This window comes from Nerophis ophidion, linkage group LG10 (genome assembly GCF_033978795.1).
Source record: "Nerophis ophidion isolate RoL-2023_Sa linkage group LG10, RoL_Noph_v1.0, whole genome shotgun sequence".
NCBI classification, from domain to species: Eukaryota; Metazoa; Chordata; class Actinopteri; order Syngnathiformes; family Syngnathidae; genus Nerophis; species Nerophis ophidion.
The window spans coordinates 46,917,484-46,942,793 of record NC_084620.1 but is presented as its reverse complement, the minus strand read 5'-3'; the positions used below and the strand labels follow the sequence as shown (position 1 = coordinate 46,942,793).

General features: G+C 39.6%; 1 protein-coding gene across 1 annotated transcript; it reads right to left on the bottom strand.

Annotated features, from left to right (window-relative positions):
* Nucleotides 1-7,499: 7,499 nt before the first annotated feature.
* LOC133560909 (large ribosomal subunit protein bL27m-like) lies at nucleotides 7,500-24,813 on the bottom strand. The gene is made up of 4 exons (XM_061913940.1): nucleotides 24,690-24,813; nucleotides 24,422-24,550; nucleotides 10,354-10,421; nucleotides 7,500-7,770 (listed from the first exon to the last, which is right to left on the bottom strand). The coding sequence occupies exons 1-4, from the start codon at nucleotides 24,724-24,726 to the stop codon at nucleotides 7,564-7,566; spliced, it is 441 nt and encodes a 146-aa protein (XP_061769924.1). The 5' UTR covers nucleotides 24,727-24,813; the 3' UTR covers nucleotides 7,500-7,563.
* Between the last annotated feature and the right edge of the window lie 497 nt (nucleotides 24,814-25,310).

Here is a 25,310-nt window from a genome sequence, read left to right as displayed (position 1 = left end):
ATCGGCAAGATAGGATGGAGCTAGACCGTGTAGTATTTTATATGTAAGTAGTAAAACCTTAAAGTCACATCTTAAGTGCACAGGAAGCCAGTGCAGGTGAGCCAGTACAGGCGTGATGTGATCAAACTTTCGAGTTCTTGTCAAAAGTCTAGCAGCCGCGTTTTGTACCAACTGTAATCTTTTAATGCTAGACATGGGGAGACCCGAAAATAATACATTACAGTAGTCGAGGCGAGACGTAACAAACGCATGGATAATGATCTCAGCGTCTTTAGTGGACAAAATGGAGCGAATTTTTGCGATATTACGGAGATGAAAGAAGGCCGCTTTAGTAACGCTTTTAATGTGTGACTCAAAGGAGAGAGTTGGGTCGAAGATAATACCCAGATTCTTTACCGTGTCGCCTTGTTTAATTGTTTGGTTGTCAAATGTCAGAGTTGTATTATTAAATAGAGTTCGGTGTCTAGCAGGACCGATAATCAGCATTTCCGTTTTTTTGGCGTTGAGTTGCAAAAAGTTAGCGGACATCCATTGTTTAATTTCATTAAGACACGCCTCCAGCTGACTACAGTCCGGCATGTTGGTCAGCTTTAGGGGCATGTAGAGTTGGGTGCCATCAGCATAACAGTGAAAGCTAATACCGTATTTGCATATGATGTCACCTAGTGGCAGCATGTAGATGCTGAAGAGTGCAGGGCCAAGGACCGAACCCTGGGGAACTCCACACGTTACCTTAACGTAGTCCGAGGTCACATTGTTATGGGAGACACACTGCATCCTATCAGTAAGATAAGAGTTCAACCAGACAGGGCTAAGTCTGACATACCAATTCGTGTTTTGATACGTTCTAATAAAATATTATGATCGACAGTATCAAAAGCAGCGCTAAGATCGAGGAGCAGCAACATAGATGACGCATCAGAGTCCATCGTTAGCAATAGATCATTAGTCATTTTTGCGAGGGCTGTCTCCGTGGAGTGATTTGCCCTGAAACCGGATTGAAAGGTTTCACATAGATTGTTAGACGCTAAGTGTTGATTTAACTGCTCCGCAACAATTTTTTCGAGGATTTTTGAAATAAAGGGAAGGTGAGACACCGGTCGGTAGTTTACCATGAGGTCAGGATCGAGGTTAGGTCTTTTAAGAAGAGGATGATTAACTGCTTTTTTGAATGCTAGGGGAACAGTGCCCGAGGAAAGTGATAAGTTTATAATATTTAGCACTGATGGACCTAATAATACAAAGAGCTCCTTGATCAGTTTCCCAGGAAGAGGGTTAAGTCAACATGTTGTTTGTTTTATTCCATTTACACGTTGTAACAATTCCTCTAATGTTATTTCATCAAAACGAGAGAAACTATTTTGGAGGGCAGTATCCGCCGTATATACAGTCGTATCTGTGTTAATAGAACCCCGTTGCAGCTGGGACGAATTGTCTTTAATCTCCTTTCTAATGACTTCAATTTTCTTACTAAAGAATTGCATAAAGTCATCAGCTGAGTGGGTGGAGCTACTGGAGGGGGTCCCTTGTTGGGTTAGCGATGCTACCGTACTAAACAGAAATTTTGGATCGTTTTTATTACGGTGGATGAGATTTGAGTAATATTTAGCTTTAGCTAAGGTAAGCATGCGTTTATAAGTTATTAAACCATCACTCCATGCTTGATGGTGCACCTCAAGTTTAGTCGTGCGGCATTTGCGTTCCAGCTTTCTACATAATAATTTCTGAGCTCTAGTTTCTTCTGTAAACCACGGGGTGCGCTTTTTTGGAGCCTTTTTTAACTTTAGCGGTGCTATGTTATCAATGGTTTCGCGCAGGGCGTGGTTAAAGTTGTTAGTGAGGTTATCAATAGAGCCCACATACTTTGGGAATGGTGCCATTACCGAGGGCAGTAGGTCAGCAAGAGTTGTCGTTGTGGCAGCATTAATGTTGCGGCTGCTATAGCAGTTATTATTACTATTAGTTTGACGAACATGCGTCTGAACCTCGAATTTTATAAGGTAATGATCGGACAATACTTTAGTATACGGGAGTATCGTAACTTTGGAAACGGTGATGCCCCAGACAAGCACTAGGTCTATCGTATTACCGTTGCGATGCGTGGGTTCATTTATTATTTGTGTGAGACCACAGCTATCAATTACAGTCTGGAGCGCTACGCACGGTGGGTCCGATGGGGTATTCATATGGATATTAAAGTCCCCCATTATGATTATATTATCGGCGTGTGTCACTAGATCAGCAACGAACTCTGAGAATTCATTGATAAAGTCCGAATAGGGCCCTGGGGGGCGGTAGATAACAGCCAGGTGTAGAGGCAGAGGTGTGACAGACCTCATAGTAAGCACCTCAAACGATTTATATTTATTTTTTATGTTAGGACTAAGGTTAAAGTTTTCGTTGTATATTAGTGCGACCCCCCCACCCCTTTTAAGCAGACGGGCAATATGCGCATGTGTAAAGTTAGGAGGACATGCCTCATTTAGCGCAAGAAAGTCGTTTGGTTTAAGCCAGGTTTCACTGAGACCGATGACGTTAAGATTGTTGTCTGATAATATCATTAACTAACAACGTTTTGGGAGACAATGATCTTATGTTTAAAAAACCTATATTATAGGTAGTGGGCTGTTTTAAGGAATTTTTGATCAAATTATCCGTAGTAGCAATATTAATAATGTTGTGTTTATTATGCCCAGTGCACTTAGTATAATTACGACCATATCTAGGAATTGATACGGCGGGAATTTTCCGATTGTTTGATTGTTGCTTTGATAAACTGCACGCATCATGGTTAGCCACCTCAGTAACGGGGATTTTCCGATTGTTTGTTGCTTTGATAAACTGTACGCATCATAGTTAGCCACCTCAGTAAAACACATGTCCAACTCTGAAACACTCAGAGCAGAAAAAACTTGTTCTAATTTAACTGACTCCTTAACTTGTTCTAATTTAACTGACTCCTTACCCAGACCAGTAGTCTCGCATCTTCCATTTAAATCCGGCTGCAGGATGGAGGGAAGTGGTGTTCTGTGGGGATTAGCCTTCTGCTTTGCTTTTAGCCCCGCTCGGCATCCGCGTTTCCGATCACACCGCTGGCGTCTGCTCCGTAGACGGCCCCCGCTGCTACTAGACTCCCCTGCTTCACAGGCCGCTGGATGTAGCCGCCGAATTATTCCCATGCTAGTTAGCAAGTCTAGCACGCACGCGTTTATCAGTCCAAAACGGCCCGATATGTCCACATCCAGAAGTGTCTGGCGGTCGTACGTGATCACGGAGTTTACAGAACAAGATGAAAATGTTTCTTTAGTGTGGCACTCAAAAGACATGTACCCTGAAGGAAATGGTTAGTGTATGCTTTGACAAGACGCTCCGTGACCTGCTAAGAACTCTTCCCCTTGAGAAGCAACGGAACTGGTCCAAATACCTACCATGAGTCACATTGGCCTACAACACTACCATTCTTTTCAGTCCATTGGTGAGTTTGCACATTTCCTTACCTTTATATTCCCCATCAACATCCTCCTCAGCCAGGTTTCAGACACCAGCAAGGGCAGAGTCGAAGACTGGGTGATCTGCTAAGAACTCTTCCCCTTAAGAAGCAACGGAACTGGTCCAAATACTTGCCACGAGTCACATTGGCCTACAACACTACCGTTCTTCAGTCCACCGACGAGTTTGAACATTTCCTTACCTTTATCTTTCCATCAACTTTCTCCTCAGCCAGGTTTCAGACGCCAGCAAGGGCAGAGTCGGAGACTGGGTGACCTTCAAAGAACTGTTCCCCTTGACAACAACGGAACTGGTCAAAATACTTACCACAAGTCACATTGGCCTACAACACTACCGTTCTTCAGTCCACCGGCAGCTCACTTACCAGTGAGCTGCCTCTATTTTTTAAAATTGTATTTATTTACGAGCAAGCTGGTCTCGCTTTGCTCGACATTTTTAATTCTAAGAGAGACAAAACTCAAATAGAATTTGAAAATCCAAGAAAATATTTTAAAGACTTGGTCTTCACTTGTTTAAAATAAATTTATTTATTTTTTTACTTTGCTTCTTATAACTTTCAGAAAGACAATTTTTGAGAAAAAATACAACCTTAAAAATCATTTTAGGGTTTTTATACACATATACCTTTTTACCTTTTAACCTTTTAAATTCCTTCCTTTTCTTTCCTGACAATTTAAATCAATGTTCAAGTAAAAAAAATGTTTTATTGTAAAAAATAATAAATAAATTTGAATGTAATTCATTTTAGCTTCTGTTTTTTCGATGAAGAATATTTGTGAAATATTTCTTGAAACTTATGATTACAATTTAAAAAATTATATCCTGGCAAATCTAGAAAATCTGTAGAATCAAATTTAAATCTTATTTCAAAGTCTTTTAATTTTTTTTTTACATTTTTGTTCTGGAAAATCTAGAAGCAATAATGATTTGTCTTTGTTAGAAATAAAGTTTACAATGATGCACGGAGGTATGTAACAATTTGATAGACAAGTTATACTATTTATAGTCACAGTGAAGTGTTTTTTTAATAAATCAGCGCAACGTCCCAATCCCATCGTTCATGTTAATGAGCCAGTCAATAAAAAAAGTGATTGTTATAACATATCTTTTCATTCAAATTGACAAAGACAAACAATGCAGAAAAAAATTGACATCCAGCCCTTTTTTTTTTTTTTCAAAACAATGTGAAGAACTGGTCGGAATTTAACCACTTTATGGAGTTATTTTTCAAACAACACTAAAAAAAAAGCCAATGGATCACCACCACCTCTGCAGTCTTGCAGCTGACCGTCAAGCATTGGTCCGAATTCTGCATTTGGGTGTGGAAGCATATCTTGAAGAAGTAACTCATGCCAGCAGAGGTGACCACGTGTTGCCCGAGAATGTCCTATTGCGTTCGGGAGAACACCTCGGAAGCCAGTTTTGATCACACAGACCCCTTTTTTGGAGATACATCCAACTACTTGTGCTTGATTTAAGTGGCTTACACCAAGATTGATCAAGACTGACATATGTCAGGTAAATAGGGTAGGACTACAAACCCCGTTTCCATATGAGTTGGGAAATTGTGTTAGATGTAAATATAAACGGAATACAATGATTTGCAAATAATTTTCAACCCATATTCGGTTGAATATGCAACAAAGACAACATATTTGATGTTCAAACTGATAAAAAAATTTTTTTTTTGCAAATAATCATTTACTTTAGAATTTGATGCCAGCAACACATGACAAAGAAGTTGGGAGAAGTGGCAATAAATACTGATAAAGTTGAGGAATGCTCATCAAACACTTATTTGGAACATTCCACAGGTGTGCAGGCTAATTGGGAACAGGTGGGTGCCATGATTGGGTATAAAAACAGCTTCCCAAAAAATGCTCAGTCTTTCACAAGAAAGGACAGGGCGAGGTACACCCCTTTGTCCACAACCGCGTGAGCAAATAGTCAAACAGTTTAAGAACAACGTTTCTCAAAGTGCAATTGCAAGAAATTCAGGGATTTCAACATCTACGGTCCATAATATCATGAAAAGGTTCAGAGAATCTGGAGCAATCACTCCATGTAAGCGGCATGGCCGAAAACCAACAGTGAATGACCGTGACCTTCGATCCCTCAGACGGCACTGTATCAAAAACCGACATCAATCTCTTAAAGGATATCACTACATGGACTCAGGAACACTTCAGAAAACCACTGTCACTAAATACAGTTGGTCGCTACATCTGTAAGTGCAAGTTAAAACTCTACTATGCAAAGCGAAAGCCATTTATCAACAACATCCAGAAACGCCGCCGGCTTCTCTGGGCCCGAGATCATCTAAGATCGACTGATGCAAAGTGGAAAAGTGTTCTGTGGTCTGACGATTCCACATTTCAAATTATATTTGGAATTATTCAACATCGTGTCATCCGGACCAAAGGGGAAGCGAACCATCCAGACTGTTATCGACGCAAAGTTCAAAAGCCATCATCTGTGATGGTATGGGGGTGCATTAGTGCCCAAGGCATGGGTAACTTACACATCTGTGAAGGCACCATTAATGCTGAAAGGTACATACAGGATTTGGAACAACTGCTGCCATATAAGCGCCGTCGTTTTCATGGACGCCCCTGCTTATTTCAACAAGAGAATGCCAAGCCACATTCAGCACGTGTTACAACAGCTTGGCTTAGTAAAAAAGAAAAAAAAAAGAGAGTGCGCATACTTTCCTGGCCCGCCTGCAGTCCAGAGCAGTCTCCCATCGAAAATGTGTGACGCATTATGAAGCGTAAAATACGACAGCGGAGACCCCGGACTGTTGAACGACCGAAGCTCTACATAAAACAAGAATGGGAAATAACTCCACTTTCAGAGCTTCAACAATTAGTTTCCTCAGTTCCCAAACGTTTATTGAGTGTTGTTAGAAGAAAAGTTGATGAAACACAGAGGTGAACATGCCCTTTCCCAACTACTTTGGCATGTGTTGCAGCCATGAAATTCTACGTTAATTATTATTTGCAAAAAAAAATAAAGTTTATGAGTTTGAACATCAAATATGTTGTCTTTGTAGTGCCTTCAATTGAAAATGGGTTGAAAAGGATTTGCAAATCATTGTATTCAGTTTATATTTACATCTAACACAATTTCCCAACTCATATGGAAATGGGATTTGTCGTTATTCTTTTGATTGTTACTACTTCGTAGTTCTGGGTTCAATCCCGGGCTCGGGATCTTTCTGTGTGGAGTTTGCATGTTCTCCCCGTGACTGGGTGGGTTCCCCCTGGGTACCCCGGCTTCCTCCCACCGCCAAAAACATGCACCTGGGGATAGGTTGATGAGCAACATTAAATTGGCCCTAGTTTGTGAATGTTGTCTGTCTATCTGTGTTGGCCTTGTGATAAGGTGGCGACTTGTCCAGGGTGTACTCAGCCTTCCGCCCGAATGCAGCTGAGATAGGCTCCAGCACCCCTCGTGACCCCAAAAGGGACAAGCGTTAGAAAATGGATAGTTCCAACTCATCAGATTAATGCTGGCTTTCTAAGCCATTTTGGAACCTTTTGACCAACCTCCATGGTTTAGAAGTGTTTTGCGGTCTGAAATACCTCATTTCAGCCAACTTGGAATCAAATATGTGCCCAGGAACATGTTCGAGGCCACGACCCGGTCCTAGTCAAAACAAAAAAAGACAATTGTTTATTATCTCGATAAAATAACGGCACAATTTGTACTTTTTTTTTTTTTTTACTTAATTAGCTCATCAATTAAGTTGATATAGGTCTTCACAGCAAAGGAAAAGTTGTACAGCATGTATCAGACATACACAAATTGAAGAAATTTGTCATATTTTAAAGTACAATGACTCACCCGAGATGACTGAATGGGGAGCAGGATTTAGTGATACTGTCCCCTAGTGACATTTTCTAGGTGCTGAGTGCACAAAACCAAAACAGCTTTAATACACTTAGAGTTCTGTCAACTTTTGCCAGAATAGATGAAAGGTCCAACTCTATGATTTGAATACAATTTAATTGCAAATATTATGTGATGAATACAAAGCACAGGTTTTTGTGTTTAGAAGAGTCCCACCAATTTAAAAGCTGGCTCCTGCTTGAGCGGACGCACGTTGACAAAGGTTTTGTAAAGTAACGATCCCGCAGCCAGCTTGACGATGACTTGGTTAGCCTCTGGACTGCGGGGCGGGGGAACGTAGATCTCCTTGGTGAGACAAACGTGACCGTCCTCAAGCGCGTAAATAGTGTTATTTGTTCCCATGCCAACCTTTTGGAAAAACAAAGTGGCGTTAGATATGTTCTATCACTATAAAAACAGTGATTCCACCATGCAACTTGAAATGTCTTAGGAATTGATTTATAATTTTACATGATCCTTTGTAACTGAGCTACTGTGTGGAACAATTTCCCTTGTGGATCAATAAAGTTTGTCTAAGTCTAAGAATGTCGCTTTTGAGCTCAGACTGGCAAAAACTCTTAGGAAGTCAGCCATATTGACTGGAAGTCTTCATTTTTGTCACAACAACATGAAGTAGATAAACAAATAAATAAAATAAAAGTTAATTTTTCAAATAAGATTACACTTTTAAATTTGAATTGGTCACGGGTTATTACATGCTTGCATAATTTTAATTAACATATACACACATACTGCATATATATATATATATATATATATATATATATATATATATATATATATATATATATATATATAAATATACTCACACATACAGGATTGTCTCAGAAAATTACAATATTATGATAAAGTCCTTTATTTTCTGTAATGCAACTAAAAACATGAAAATGTCATACATTCTGGATTCATTACACATCAACTGAAATATTGCAAGCCTTTTATTATTTTAATATTGCTGATCTGGCACCTGCCCACAGTGCCAAAACCACCAGTAACCGGTGTACTGACCATGGCATTACATTCCTCGATTGGCCTGCCAACTCCCCTGACCTGATCCCCGTAAAGAATTTGCGGGGTATCGTGAAGAAGAAGCTGAAAGACACCAGACCCAATAATGCTAATGAGCTAAAGGCCGCTATTGAAGCATCCTGGGCATCCATGACACAGGCTGATTGCCTCCATGCCACGCCACATTGATGCGGTAATTTGTGCAAAACGATTCCCAACCAAGTACTGAGGGCATTGATTGACATTTTCAAATGTTTGATTTGTTTTGCTGTTATAAATCTTTTTTTTTCACTTGGTCGGAGGAAATATTCAAATTTTTTGAGGTAGGAATTTTGAGTTTTCTTAAGCTGTATGCCATAATCAACAATATTAAAATAATAAAAGAGTTGCAATATTTCAGTTGATGTGTAATGAATCCAGAATGTATGACATTTTCATGTTTTGAGTTGCATTACTGAAAATAAAAAGGACTTTATCACAATATTCTAATTTTCTGAGGCAGTCCTGTATACATACATACTAGGGTGGTACGGTACTAATAAAGTACCGCAATACTAATCAATTGAAATCAGTACTATAGTGCCTTTGAAAAATACCAGTTCCGTTCTTACATTCGAATGACTACAGAGCCGAGGCGCATGATTTTGAGTGTGTCAAAACGCACACACAGTGAGCATACAAGCAATCACATCGTGGAGAGGAAGTATGGCAATAAAACTGCAATTCTATTGGTTAATAAAGAGGGTGCGTGAAGCGCAATATGAAGGTATTTGGGCTTTAAAACTAACAAAGCCGCTGCGCTGTAAGTGTTGCTTCAAAACATGCCTCACCAAACGTGTTTGTTTTAAACAATTAATTAATAAGCAATCAGATCTGCAAAAGGAGTTATAAAGAGTGACAGGTTATAATGTAGTTTTTACACCTGTCCTGCTGTTCTGTCCGGTGCAGACCCTAGTTGAGGAGCACAGGGCAGATGTTCCTTACACGGCCAATGTTTTTGTCGAGGGTAACACCCTTCACTTCACCCCGCAATGCATCTGCTAAGCTCCGCTTTTTGGTCAGAATTGGAGGCCGCCGATTCGCGAAAATCTCGTTGCATTATTGTTACGTTTTGCAGGACTCAACCAGACCCGTTTGTCACTCTACTGCGCAGTGCATGCGCTGTCTCTCACTCTCTTTACTCGCCCACTCACTCAGTCAACACACATACGCTACTTTCATAAGTTAACCAACTCTTCTGGTGTGCACATGTAGATGTGCACACCAGCAGCTTGGCTTGATGCCAAATATTAGCAGAGCTAAAACAGCCCAATTAGCGTCAAGTAATGCAAGCTAAATGACTGAATTTTGTAACAAAATGCTACAATTTGTGTTTTATATTTAACTGTGTGTTTTCCTGCTACATGTCTTATCTGTGCACTTTTATCCAGTTTTATTTTTAGTACTTACTAATAATTTTATTTTTCTTAAAGCAAATACCAGGATTGGTAACCATAAATCATGAAGCATTTGATGTAATGTCAGGAAAACTTTGTTCTATTCTAACCTAATCCTTGATTTTGGCAGACTATATATAGGTAATGTAGAAAATTTTAATTTTTTCTTTGAGTACAACAAGAAAAGCCCAATGTGTTATTATTATTATTGTATTGTGAGATGTTATGTTAAAATAAAGCCAATATTGAAAATGTTCATAGTTCCCTTTATTTGGAAAATTATCTATATACTTTTTGGTACCGGTACCAAATTATAGGTATCGGTACAACCCTAATACATACATACTCACACACATACACTGTATATATACATATATACACACATGTACACATTCATACATATATATCCATATTTTATATACACATACATACAAATATTTTCAACTTTTATTAACACAAATTTTAAACATTTTAAGTGTTTACTTACATGAGCTCCTGGGTGATACCTTATAGCTCTTTGTGTTGCCAAGATGTTTCCAGCATGAACAAAGTGACCTTGAACATAACAAAGACAAACAACATGTGTTATTGATGGCTGGTGTCCAAAATGAAGTGCAATAAAAAGTTGTTGTGCCAAAAACGGATCCATTTGATTAGCTGCCGTGCTATGGTCACCCTTGCATAATAACAGAAAATAAGACACATACCGCACTGTAAAACATATAATACACAATAGCATAATCCACATTAAATAAATAAGAATTACATTTATGGGAATTGCTCGTTTTGGGGGAATTTTGCCTAAAGTTTACAATAATATTTTACAGAGACAAGAATGAATGTTTTTATGAAATTCTAACTTGGAAATAAGCGTAAATAAAAGTCTGCTTACAGTAGAGCCAATGGGAGCTATGAAGTTGTCTTTTTTATTGTATCTTTTTCCACCATAAAACCTGATAAACAACCATCCAAAAATAATTAACAATACGCCATTAAAATTTTATGACCTCAATTAGAACCAAATATTAGTGATATTTTTGTTATAAGCTATTTCTGGGCGATATAGCCTGAAAATAAAAAATCTTTACGATTTTTTCCCCCCTACTTTCCAGCTGAGTGTAATTGTAATGAATAAAAACACAGTGATGGATGTGTGTGGTCTTTACAAAAAGATGACATCACTGCATTGGCAAACATAGTTTGGAGACTTAGGTGTTAGGATTTGTGTGTGTTGGCAGAGCAGCGCAAAAAAGGGGATTTTTGCGATTTCTGATCATTTATGAGGGCACCAACGAGACTTAGGTGTTAGGTTTTGTGTGGTGTTCGGGTCTGTGGGACCCGCTTTCATTTTTCATTGAAAGAAAAATTATACAATTAATTAATTTTTCAAACTGAGACTCACTGACTTTAGCTCATTTTTGGTGAATACCATATCAGAATAGATATTTAATGACCACACACCATACATGCCCCCCTACACATTTCTATTACATATAAGAGGTCCGGGTCTGGACCCGGGACCAATAGAAGTGACGGAGTGTAGGTACACAGAAAATCAGAGGGTCAAATGTGCAAGAAAATGAGAGCAGACAGTGTTGACAAAGAATGTTGCAACCTTCTGTGGGAACCGCAGAGGCAGAAACGCAAAAGAAGAATCCCTGTGGGATGCAGAAACTGGCAGAGAAATTTTCCATGCAACGTTCATATTGTTGTTACTCAGCCAGCGTTTGTGGGTCTGATGGACCGGTTGCATTTTGTGGCTTTTAATGCCTCACAATCAAACACTTTTTATGTTAAAATACTGAACAGATGTTTATTGGGATATGATAAACATCTGTTCAGTATTTTAACAGTGTCTTTCTCAAAAGTGCATTTTGTGGCTTTTAATGCCTCACAATCAAACACTTTTATGTTAAAATACTGAACAGATGTTTACCATTTCCAAATAAACATCTGTTCAGTATTTTAACATAAAAAGTGTTTGATTGTGATGGACCAGTTGCATTTTGTGGCTTTTAATGCCTCACAATCAGACACTTTTATGTTAAAATACTGAGCAGATGTTTACCATATCCAAATAAACACCTTTTCAGTATTTTAACATAAAAATGTTTGATTGTGAGGCATTAAAAGCCACAAAATGCAACCGGTCCATCAGACCCATAAATGCTGGCTGAGTAACAACAATATCAACGTTACACAAGGGCTAAGACTTCAAAAGCAGTTGTTGATAAAAGACTTGTGAGGTGTCACATCATGTTGTGGAAGTGTACAACCTCTTGTGCTAATAAAAAAAACAGTAATAAAAAATAGTTTTTCTCTACATCTTAATTTACGTCAATCAACTATAGTACCGATAAGAGTACCAATATCGATAAGGGCACAGTATCGATAAAATCCTAACAATATACATCCCTAAGAATGAGTGGTAATCAGTGCCGATTCTGAGGGGAAAAGCAATTTGATAAGTCTAAAAATGTAGTAGTAGCAGCTTGAGTGCCAACACCACAACAGGGAGCTCCATTATGAACTGCCGAATTCGGTTGTATCTCCGTTCAAACTGGACAACGTAATCCACCATTGTAACGCCAGTCTTCGGTTATACAGTCAAAGTACGGGTAAGCCTCGTATTAGCGGTTGTTTTCTTCTTTTAAAAACACAAGAGACGAGTTTTTTCAGACGTGTAGTCATGCTATCGTCTTTGCTCAAATCCCCAGCCAATATTTCCAGCGCGCCGTCCCTCGCTCTTCCCATTAGCGACAAAGCAACCGCCAAGACCTGCTTCTTCTTATATAAATCGGAAACCAGTCTCCAGATTATTACCTATGTTTTCCAGCTTTCATAAGATTTCTTCTCATTAAACGCTGGCGGAACTTAATTACCAACAGCCATCATGTGCTACATTAGACATAGACAAACTTAAATGATCCACAAGGGAAATTGTTCTACACAGTAGCTCAGTTACAATGATGGAAAGTGTAACGATGGAAAGGACAATGCCGGTATAAGTAGACTAAATACAGCGATATAAAATATAACGTGTGTATGTAATATTTACAAAATATATGTACAGTATATTATACATACTGATATATTAAATTATGTCTATATCATATGTTCAATATATGGGAATTACCATGTACAATATTACAATATATGTGACAGCTGCAGCATAAAATAGAGTAAATCCAGCTGTTAGATGTTGGCTCAAAAACTACGACGACAACTGTACGTTTGAATGACTTTACTGCAAAACGACAACAATGGTTCACTCTCGATAAACAACACACCACTTCCGCTTACCAATATCATTCACGCGTGCGCAGAGAGGAATGTAGCACCTCACAGATTTGATGGGTCAAAAAAACATCTGACTGGGCCAGGAAACTGGGCACACCTTGGACGCTGTGCTTCATTGACTATGCCAATGGGTACTTTATTTTGAAGGTTTCCCGGCCCGGTCAGCTGTTTTTAGGCACGTCACACTAGGGCTGGGCGATATGGTCTTTTATTATATACATCGATATTTTTAGGCCATGTCACGATACACAATATACATCTCGATATTTCTGCCTTAGCCTTAAATGAACACTTGATGCATATAATCCCAGCAGTATGATGATTCCATGTGTCTACATTAAAACATTCTTGTTTATACTGCATTAATATATGCTACTTTTAAACTTTCATGCAGAGAGGGAAATCACAACTAAGTCAATTGACCAAACGTGTATTTATTAAACAGTTATTAAGCAGTGGCACAAACATTCATGTCATTTCAAATCAGAAAGTGCAAGATTGTCAGACATTTAAAAAAAAAAAGCTATTAGTGACATCATGCACAAAAGTGCACTAAGATGACATATCAAAACAACACTAAATTAAAGTGCACTTTTTGTATAGAACGCCACTACAATATTTTAAAACAAATAAAGAGCACTTTTGTGCATGTCACACAAGATATTTCAAAACTGTAAAATAAAAATGAGCGGCATAACAGGAAATCAAATAGTGTATGTCCTTCGCTATGAGGTAGGTTACTGCAGACATTATGTCCTTCTGTTGACTATTTTTTTGTTGATGTGGAAATGGAAGACGTCAGGCTGAATTGGGTAAGTGCTGGTTGCTTCGACATTTTGCGGGTGTGGCACCGGCCGAGATGTTGACCTGCTGAGTTTCAAGCACTCTTCATTCCCTAGCGGGTGACTTTTCAAACGATGCTACGAATTAGTAGTGCTGCTACTTTTTGTAACAACGCTTTTGCCACATACTCGACATATTACGGTTCTCTTTTCAACATATTCCCGCTTGAAGCCAAACCACCGCCAGACGATGGACCGCGTGCTGTTTTTCTTGGAATTAATTCTTCCTTCATTTGTTACCATATTCACACCTTCTTTCTTTAGTATTATCACCCCGCTAGCATCACAGCTAATGTTACCCATTCCTCTACCCCTCTGCTCCGCGAGAGCGTATGACGTTGCATGTGCGACAGTATGTGACGTATGTAAGAAGGTGCGCTTGTTTTACGTCTCTGTGAGAAGGAGAGACAAGAAAGAGCGAGAAGAGCCTGAAGTGTAATGCCCGCAGCTATAAGCAACTATGTGAGAACGTATACTCGAATACTCACGATATAGTCATTTTATATATCGCACAGAGACAAACCCGCAATATATCGAGTATATCAATCAATGTTTACTTATACAGCCCTAAATCACTAGTGTCTCAAAGGGCTGCACAAACCACAACACAAACCACTACCACATCCTCGGTAGGCCCACATAAGGGCAAGGAAAACTCACACCCAGTGGGACGTCGGTGATAATGATGACTATGAGAACCTTGGAGAGGAGGAAAGCAATGGATGTCGAGCGGGTCTAAAATGATACTGTGAAAGTTCAATCCATAATGGATCCACACAGTCGCGAGATGCCAGTCCAAAGCAGATCAGACGCAGCAGCGAGAGTCCCGTTCACAGCGGAGCCAGCAGGAAAACATCCCAAGCGGAGGCGGATCAGCAGCGCAGAGATGTCCCCAGCCGATACACAGGCAAGCAGTACATGGCCACCGGATCGGACCGGACCCCCTCCACAAGGGAGAGTGGGACATAGGAGAAAAAAGAAAAGAAACGGCAGATCAACTGGTCTAAAAAGGGAGTCTATTTAAAGGCTAGAGTATACAAATGAGTTTTAAGGGGAGACTTAAATACTTCTAATGAGGTGGCATCTCGAACTGTTACCGGGAGGGCATTCCAGAGTACTGGAGCCCGAACGGAAAACGCTCTATAGCCCGCAGACTTTTTTTGGGCTTTGGGAATCACTAATAAGCCGGAGTCCTTTGAATGCAGATTTCTTGCCGGGACATATGGTGGAATACAATCGGCAAGATAGGATGGAGCTAGACCGTGTAGTATTTTATACGTAAGTAGTAAAACCTTAAAGTCACATCATAAGTGCACAGGAAGCCAGTGCAGGTGAGCCAGTACAGGCGTAATGTGATCAAACTTTCTTGTTCTTGTCAAAAGTCTAGCAGCCGCATTTTGTACCAACTGTAATCTTTTAATGCTAGACATGGGGAGACCCGAAAATAATACGTTACTGTAGTCGAGGCTAATGATCTCAGCGTCTTTAGTGGACAGAATGGAGCGAATTTTAGCGATATTACGGAGATGAAAGAAGGCCGTTTTAGTAACGCTTTTAATGTGTGACTCAAAGGAGAGAGATTAGATAGTATTTTATTTATTCCGTCAGGAGAGTTCCTTCAGGAAAATTTAAATTTTCAGCACAATCCCATTCAAGATCAGACAAACATTACAGGGAGACAGAACAGGATTGCTGACGGGTCTGCCGGCTTCCAGCGCCCCTTACAAAAAAGATGACATACAGGTAAACGGGGGGTATGGGAAAAAAGAATAGAAGATTAAAATAAAATTAAAAAAAAAAAATCGGTCTTAGCCTGGGCCCTGGAGTGGGGGTGCAGACTGAGGCCAAGGGCAAAAAAAACAAAACAAAAAAAAAACAACAACTCATAGCCATAGTACACATCCCTCTTACATGTGTGTAAGAGGGAAACATCAAACATCAAAGAACACAGAGGACATTAAAGCAGCAGATACAACCAGACACTTCTACATACAGCTATGAATAAAAAGTAAAATAAACATATACACTGTGGTGGCCTCTGCGGTGTTCCACGCCATTGTCCGCTGGGGAGGAGGGAGCATGGCCAGAGACAGAAGCAGACCCAACAAAGCAACCAAGACAGCCGACTCCACTCTCGGACAGTGTCCAGTCCGCATGGATGAGCGATGATACGTCCAAGGTGACTGAGGTGTCCGACACCTGCTCACCCAGTCGAGACACCGCGAAGCCTCTCCGTCACAGCGCTCAGTGCTAGCTCCGCAGCCCTGTCCCCTCATCCGCATCTCCTCCAGTCCCTCCAAACAGACTCCGGTGTAGCAGAGACCCAGCAGCTGGTCTCCATGGCCAAAAGGCTCCCGGGAGGCAGATCCAAAAGTCCACAAAAAAAAAAAAAAAAAAAAAAAAAAGCACCACAGAGGTCACGAAAGTGCCACCCCTTGTCACACAGTCCCAAAGGGTCCCGGACCAAAATGCAAAAAAATATAATAACACATGAAAACAAGAGGGAAACACAAAAGGATGAAACAAGAGCACAGAGCTCCTGCCTACAGCAGCCACTACAGCAGCGCCATTTTGGAAAAAAAGAGTTGGGTCGAAGATAATACCCAGATTCTTTACCGTGTCGCCTTGTTTAATTTTTTGGTTGTCAAATGTTAGAGTTGTATTATTAAATAGAGGTCGGTGTCTAGCAGGACCGATAATCAGCATTTCCGTTTTTTTGGCGTTGAGTTGCAAAAAGTTAGCGGATATCCATTGTTTAATTTCATTAAGACACGCCTCCAGCTGACTACAATCCGGCGTGTTGGTCAGCTTTAGGGGCATGTAGAGTTGGGTGTCATCAGCATAACAGTGAAAGCTAATGCCGTATTTGCGTATGTCACCTAGCGGCAGCATGTAGATGCTGAAGAGTGCAGGGCCAAGGACCGAACCCTGGGGAACTCCACATGTTACCTTAACGTAGTCCGAGGTCACATTGTTATGGGAGACGCACTGCATCCTATCAGTAAGATAAGAGTTAAACCAAGACAGGGCTAAGTCTGACATACCAATTCGTGTTGTGATACGTTCTAATAAAATATTATGATCGACGGTATCGAAAGCAGCGCTAAGATCGAGGAGCAGCAACATAGATGACGCTTCAGAATCCATTGTTAGCAATAGATCATTAGTCATTTTTGCGAGGGCTGTCTCCGTAGAGTGATTTGCCCTGAAACCGGATTGAAAGGTTTCACATAGATTGTTGGACGCTAAGTGTTGATTTAACTGCTCCGCAACAATTTTTTCGAGGACTTTTGAAATAAATGGAAGGTGAGACACCGGTCGGTAGTTTACCATGAGGTCAGGATCGAGGTTAGGTCTTTTAAGAAGAGGATGAATAACCACTTTTTTGAATGCTAGGGGAACAGTGCCCGAGGAAAGTGATAAGTTTATAATATTTAGCACTGATGGACTTAATAATACAAAGAGCTCCTTGATCAGTTTCCCAGGAAGAGGGTCAAGTAAACATGTTGTTTGTTTTATTCCATTTACATGTTGTAACAATTCCTCTAATGTTATTTCATCAAAACGAGAGAAACTATTTTGGAGGGCAATATTCGCCGTATATACAGTCGTATCTGTGTTAATAGAACCCAGTTGTAGCTGGGACGCATTGTCTTTAATCTCCTTTCTAATGACTTCAATTTTCTTACTAAAGAATTGCATAAAGTCATCAGCTGAGTAGGTGGAGCTACTGGAAGGGGTCCCTTGTTGGGTTAGCGATGCTACCGTACTAAACAAAAATTTGGGATCGTTTTTATTATGGTGGATGAGATTTTAGTAATATTTAGCTTTAGCTAAGGTAAGCATGCGTTTATAAGTTATTAAAGCATCACTCCATGCTTGATGGTGCACCTCAAGTTTAGTCGTGTGCCATTTGCGTTCCAGCTTTCTACATAATTTCTGAGCTCTGGTTTCTTCTGTAAACCACGGGACGGGGTACCCTTTTTTGGAACCGTTTTTAACTTTAGCGGTGCTATGTTATCAATGGTTTCGCGCAGGGCGTCATTAAAGTTGTTAGTGAGGTTATCAATAGAGCCCACATACTTTGGGAATGGTGCCATTACCGAGGGCAGTAGGCCAGCAAGAGTTGTCGTTGTGGCCGTATTAATGCTGCGGCTGCTATAGCAGTTATTATTACTATTAGTTTGACGAACATGCGTCTGAACATCGAATTTTATAAGGCAATGATCGGACAATACTTTAGTATACGGGAGTATCGTAACTTTAGAAACGGTGATACCCCTGACAAGCACTAGGTCTATCGTATTACCGTTGCGATGCGTGGGTTCATTTATTATTTGTGTAAGACCACAGCTATCAATTATAGTCTGGAGCACTACGCACGGTGGGTCCGATGGGGTATTCATATATCGAGTATATTCGATATATCGCCTAGCCCTACGTCACACCAAGAGCTATGACAGCTCTGACGAAGGCTGAAGTAACATCAGGTAAGACAACACAAAAATATTTCCCCAATAGTGGCAATTGTCCCAAAATTTGGTGAGGCTTAGATTTAGGTGTGTTCTACAGCCCGGAAATTATGATTAAAAATGTGTTTATCTCATGGGTTTTAAAACTATGAGGCCAACCTAGGGCTGGGCGATATATCGATAAATACGATATATTGCGGGTTTGTCTCTGTGCGATATATAAAATGACTATATCATAATATTCGAGGACTTTTAGCTGTGGGCGTACACTTCAGGCTCTCCTCGCTCTTTCCTGTCTCTCCTTCTCACAGACAAGCAGGCGCACATTCTTACATACGTCACAAACTGTCACGTCACATACACGCCTTCGCAGGGCAGAGAGCTAGCATCGTGGCTAACGTTAGCTGCTAACGTAGCCGTACGAGAGAAAGATGCTCTGGTAACAAATGAAGAATGACTTAATTCCCAATAAAAACGGCAGGGTTTCCATCGTCTGGCGGTGGTTTGGCTTCAGGTGGGAATATGTCGAACAGACAACCGTAATTTGTCAAGTGTGGGGGGAAAAAGCGTTGCTATAAAAAGTAACATTACTGCTAATATGTAGCATTGTTTGTAAAGTCACTGGCTAGAGAATGAAGAGAATTTCATAACCTTAGTAACATACCACATAGTGAAGGATGAATACTATTTGATTTCCTATTAAGCAGCTCATTTTTATTTGACACTTAAAATGTCTCTGACAATCTTGCAATTTATGTTTTGGAAATGACTTAAACATTAGTGCCATTGCTTGATAACTTTAATAAATATACTTTTGGTCAATTGACTTAGTTGTGATTTCCCTCTCTGCATGAAAGTTTAAGATGAGCACATATTAATGCAGTATGAAGAAGAATGTTTTAATGTATACACATAGAATCATCATACTGCTGTGATTATATGCATCAAGTGTTCATTCAAGGCCAAGGCAAAATATGGTAATATATATCGTATATTGCGATATGGCATAAAAACATTGCGATATTAAAAAAGGCAACATTGCTTAGCCCTAGGCAAACCATTAAATATTTCATCTGTATGTACATTGTACTTAGACAGCTGATATAGATTAATCATGAAATACTTATAGTCTAACACTTTTAATGGCTAAAAAGAACATACAACTGTTATATATTCTTCACCTTTAAAATGTGCAAACTGTCTTTTATGACAGCGCTTTCAAATTGTACTCCAAAATGTTGTCGCCACCTTCTGAAGTACACTGCATTTTTCTTTGTTTTTGGCCTTGGTAAATACCTGATACCCATTATTGGCCTTGGTAAATACCTGATACCCATTACAAACGGGTCACAGCAAGAGATATGTTTGCAGCACTAATGACGGTTGTAATTGTGTGTGATGTTTTATTGATGTTCTAAAATCATAGTCGAAATGACTGCTGTGTTTCATTTTTTCAAACGACTCAATGAATTAGCTATTATGGCTAACCTACACATTAACATTTAGGACTACAGTTTAACATTTATTACCATGTATACAAGTATGTTTGTTGCCATTATTATTATTATTAAGTCTACATTGTGTTCCGTGTCCATCGCAAAACGCACGTAATTAATAAGCCCATAAAAATGTAAATTTTGAACAAACAGTTGACTCATACCCCTCCAAGACCCCACTGCCTGCTTGACATTATCCTCCAATTTCAGATCAACATCTGTAATAATAGCGACTGTAATTATTAGAATAGATTCACCTTACTATCTCTTCAATTGCAGGTTCATTGGCGACGGACGCTAACAAGCTAAATGCACATTCCAGATTTAAGCCATAAATATGCCTCACGCCATAGTAACACTGCAGCCATCTTGCACTGACATTAGATTATTATGCATTGTGTAGCTAATGTATGCTGGGAAAAAAAAAACATTTTATGATTTTTTTTCAATATTTTTTTTTTCATACAGTCAAACCTGTCTATAATGACCACTCAGTAAATTTCGATACCAGTGACAGCACTACGGACTAAAAAAAACTAAATAACCAGCTTATGACCACATTAAACAGGTGGCCACCACAAACAAGGTTTACAATAAGTCTCGGCCGATAAAAACATTTTGCTCAGCGATATTGACCTACAGATTACTTACTGTCGATAAACGCTATTAATATCCTAATTATTTTGAGACCAAATGTATTTTAACGCCGTTAAAAAAATACGGTGTATGGACAGGCGTGTTGGAAACGGAAATATTGCCACAACTTGTTTATAAGGTCTTAGAAGAGATTATTAGTATTATTATCAATACATAATAATATCGTAAGTTTACCCTTTTAAAAGGCAATAAACTTGTATTTCCTATGTATCTCAACATTGTAATTGGAATGTAAACTTTTAAACCTCCAAGATAAATACAAACAAACAAATAAGTAAAAGTTTGCACTTGAAGAAAAATCAATGGCAAATAAAGTAAAGCAATAAAGTAGGCTCTGTCTCTGTAAAGGCTTAATGGCTGGCTGTTCTTGTCAACAAACGGGGTATTGTTTGGATGGCAAGTTTCTCACTTCATTCATTGATTTATTAGTTCATTATTCCCATCATATACATGTGTGTATGTTGTCTGCTGTGTCACAGTGTGCTGGTGCCTCTTCCTATTTGATGTCAAGTTCATTTTAGTGCGGTGCTGCTTGTAGCTTTCACCCATAAAAAGAGATTTCCTGCATTGACCTTGCTGCACATATGACACTGTCTTGTTGTTGACATAACACATTGCTGGAGACTATCTCAGCTGCATTCGGGCGGAAGGCGGCGTACACCATGGACAGGTTGCCACCTCATTGCAGGGCCAACACAGATAGACAGACAACGTTCACACTCACATACTAGGGACAATTTAGTGTTGCCAATCAACCTAGCCCCAGGTGCATGTCTTTGGAGGTGGGAGGAAACCTGAGTATCCGGAGGGAACCCATGCAGTCACTAACGGACATAAAAGTAATTATATAGATTACTTGTTACCAGTATTAAAAAACGTTGTTATTGGAAACACTACTTGTGGAATTATAACATGTTTAATCAGAAACATGGCTATGTACTACATGTGCAGTGAAGTGTACTTTATTTCTAAAATCAGCGCACACAAGTCTCCATGTGAGCAGAGAGTTTTGGAACTCTTCCCCTTTGTCAGAGTTTGCAAAAGTATGTGTTTGCTTGTGAACTACAGGCCTAAAAGCAGAGAAAGGTATGCATTTATTAAGTGTACGTGTTCATCTGGACTCGGGATGTAACGGTAAACAGTATAATGACAAACAGCGGTGAAATTCCGGACGGTTAGTAATACTGTTTACATTTTTATTTACCAAAAAACGTCATTTATTGATGTATTTTGGGCAACACTGCTTACTTCCCGGAAACGGTCACAGCAGCGCCGGAGCATACGCACTAACGTCGTTTGGCTTGAAACATAGCGGAAAGCAACTATACAGACCTTGCTTCGTAGAGTTCCTCTCGGACTAAACGGAGCCGGGCGCTTCGTTTAACTTCCTTTCCCCTCGTTTCATTTCTGCGGCGTCTCGGCGTTCAAGAGCGCACTGTGCTATTAGATGACTTAACAGGTGTGGACAAGACAGACGCATTTGTTTGTCCCACGGTAAAAGTAAACCGTGGAGGCAGGGCTGGGCAATATCAATCAATCAATTAATCAATGTTCATTTATATAGCCCTAAATCACTAGTGTCTCAAAGGGCTGCACAAACCACAACACAAACCACTACGACATCCTCGATATACTCGAAATATCGGTGGTTTGTCTCTGTGCGATATAGAAAATGACTATAAATGATTAATGATAAATAGGTTGTACTTGTATAGCGCTTTTCTACCTTCAAGGTACTCAAAGCGCTTTGACACTACTTCCACATTTACCCATTCACACACTGATGGAGGGAGCTGCCATGCAAGGCGCTAACCAGCACCCATCAGGAGCAAGGCTGAAATGCCTTGCTCAGGACACAACGGACGTGACAAGGGTGGTACTAGGTGGGGATTGAACCAGGGACCCTCAGGTTGCGCAAGGCCAATTTCCCACTGCGCCACGCCGTCCCATATTATATTGTCTATATTACTATATTGTCCTATTGGAGTAAAGGTTCTCATGCTGCTGGCATTACACTACAGGCTCTTCCCACTCTTTTTTGTCTCTCCTTTTCACAAACACCAAGCGCACCTTCTTACACAGGTCACATACTGTCACGTCATATACGTATACGCCCTCGCGGAACAGAGAGGTAGCATCATGGGTAACGTTAGCTGTGTTGCGAGTGGTAATACGAGAGAAAAAAGGTGCCTATCTGGTAAAAAAAAATTAAGGAAGAATTAATTCCCAAGAAAAGCAGCACACGATCCATCGAATAGCGTTGGTTTGGCTTCAAGTGGGAATATGTCGAACAGACAACCATAATTTGTCAAGTGTGGGGCAAAAGCGTTGCTACAAAAAGTAGCATTACTGCTAATGTGTAGCATCATTTGAAAAGTCACCTGCTCGAGAATGAAGAGTGATTACACCGCATATCAACATCTCCATTCGCTGCCACACCAATAAAATACCGAGGTAACCATTTCCACATCAACACCATATGAAAAAAATAGTGAACTACATAAGGAGATAACGTCTGCAGTAACCCACCACATAGCGATTTGATTTCCTATTTTGTAGCTCATTTTTATTTGACAGTTATTGAAATAACTTGTGTGACATTACGCACAAAAGTGCACTTTATTTGTTTTAAAATATCGTAGTGGCTTTCTGTACAAAAAGTACACTTTAATTTAGTGCTGTTTTGATATGTCATCTTAGTGAGATCATGCACAAAAGTGCACTCATAGCTTGTTTTAAAATGTCTCGGACAATCTTGCACTTACTGTTTTGGAAATGACATAAATGTTTGTGCCACTGCTTAATAACTGTTAAATAAATACAGATTTGGTCAAATGACTTAGTTGTAATTTCCCTCTATGCATGAAAGTTTAAAATGAGCATATACTAATGCAGTAGGAACAAAAATGCTAAAGCTTTTTTTAGGGATATTACGGGACCGGTAAAATTTTGAAAAAGACTTCAAAAAATACAACAAGCTACTGGGAACTGATTTTTATTGTTTTTAACCCTTTTGAAAATGTGATAATGTTCCCCTTTAAGTCTGTCTTAAGACCCACTTTTATTCTTTGGCTTTTAACACTACGTGAGTTGTGTGGTCCTCTGTCCTCTGTGTTTTTATACATTTTGATTTCTATTTTATTGTTTTAATTGATTTTGCCCTTTAAATTTGTTTTTAATCATATTTATTTTTATATTGGTTTTATATTTATTTATTTTTTGTTTTTATTCAGTCATTGGTGGAGCATAATATATTTTTTTAATGTTGTTTTTAAGATGGCTGTGCAGCACTTTGGAAACGTTCTTGTGGTTTAAATGTGCTATGTAAATAAAGTGGATTAGTTTGGATTGGATTGATTTCGGAAAGGGCTCTGTCACGCCAAATTTCTTCTCCCTACAAACCCCCCCCCCCCACACACACACATTTACTTCCGGGGTAATGATTAATACAGACGTTTTGTTAACGCTATATTATAAAAAAAATTAAAAAACAATTTACAAACACAAGCTATGGGGTGACATAAGAGGAAACGTGACCCCGGAAGTAAATGCGTGATCCAATAGCTTGTGTTTTTAAATTGTTTTTTAATTTTTTTTATAATATAGCGTTAACAAAACGTCTGTATTTATATAATATAGCGTTATATTTTTATAATATGGAGTTAACAAAACGTTTGTATTAATCATGACCCCGGAAGTAAATGGGGGGAAGGTTTTTGAAGGGGGGAAGAAATTTGGCGTGACAGCTCCCATAAAAGACACATTCAAATGAAGCGTTGCTTTCCTACCTTCATATTTCTTGAGGCCGTACCTCCTGCCGGGGCTCTTCCCGCCGAGGTTTTTGCTGGAGCCGCCGGACTTCTTCGACGCGAACCTCAGAGACGTCAAAATAAACTGCTGACCTCCGTCTAACAACCCTAAAAAAATATATGACGTTCATAAGTTAAAATGTTCTGTGTATTCATCTATAACTACATGGTTGGCTAAACAATTAAGGGGTTATTTTAGTAATGAATAAAAAAAAAAACCAAGTTTAGATAATAAATAATACGATACCAGGTTTGCATTTGATGAAGTGTGCCAGCGACGCCATCTTGAGCGAATGTCGTTAGGGATTCTTCTTCGACGGCATACCGGAAGTCAACGAGATTTTCTTCTTCTTCTCTAGTGTAATTTAACCTTGTGGCGCGCATTACCGCCACCCTTCGATATGAATGCTGGACCGAGGTACCCCGCCAAGGTTTCTCATTCATTGTCATCTCATACCATGAATTGATTTACGTGGACCCCGACTTAAAGGCCTACTGAAATAAGATATTCTTATTTAAACAGGGATAGCAGGTCCATTCTATGTGTCATACTTGATCATTTCGCGATATTGCCATATTTTTGCTGAAAGGATTTAGTAGAGAAATTGGACGATAAAGTTCGCAACTTGACGTCACCGGTGTGAGGGCTCCTCACATCCTCACATTGATTACAATCATGGCCACCAGAAGAAAGAGCGATTCGGACCGAGAAAGGGACGATTTCCTCATTAATTTGAGCGAGGATGAAAGAATTGTGGATGAGGAAAGTGAGAGTGAAGGTCTAGAAGAAAAAAAGAAAGAAAAAAAAGACAGGGCAGTGGGAGCGATTCAGATGTTATTAGACCAGGGGTCACCAACGTGATGAGTC

Excerpts from the sequence above, each read along its gene's own strand:
- LOC133560909 (XM_061913940.1), bottom strand. The coding sequence starts at position 24,726 with ATGGCGTCGCTGGCACACTTCATCAAATGCAAACCTG. Across the intron at positions 24,551-24,689 it reads CTTCATCAAATGCAAACCTG|GGTTGTTAGACGGAGGTCAG; the intron begins GTATCGTATTAT and ends ATATTTTTTTAG. Across the intron at positions 7,771-10,353 it reads GGTATCACCCAGGAGCTCAT|GTTGGCATGGGAACAAATAA; the intron begins GTAAGTAAACAC and ends TTTTTCCAAAAG.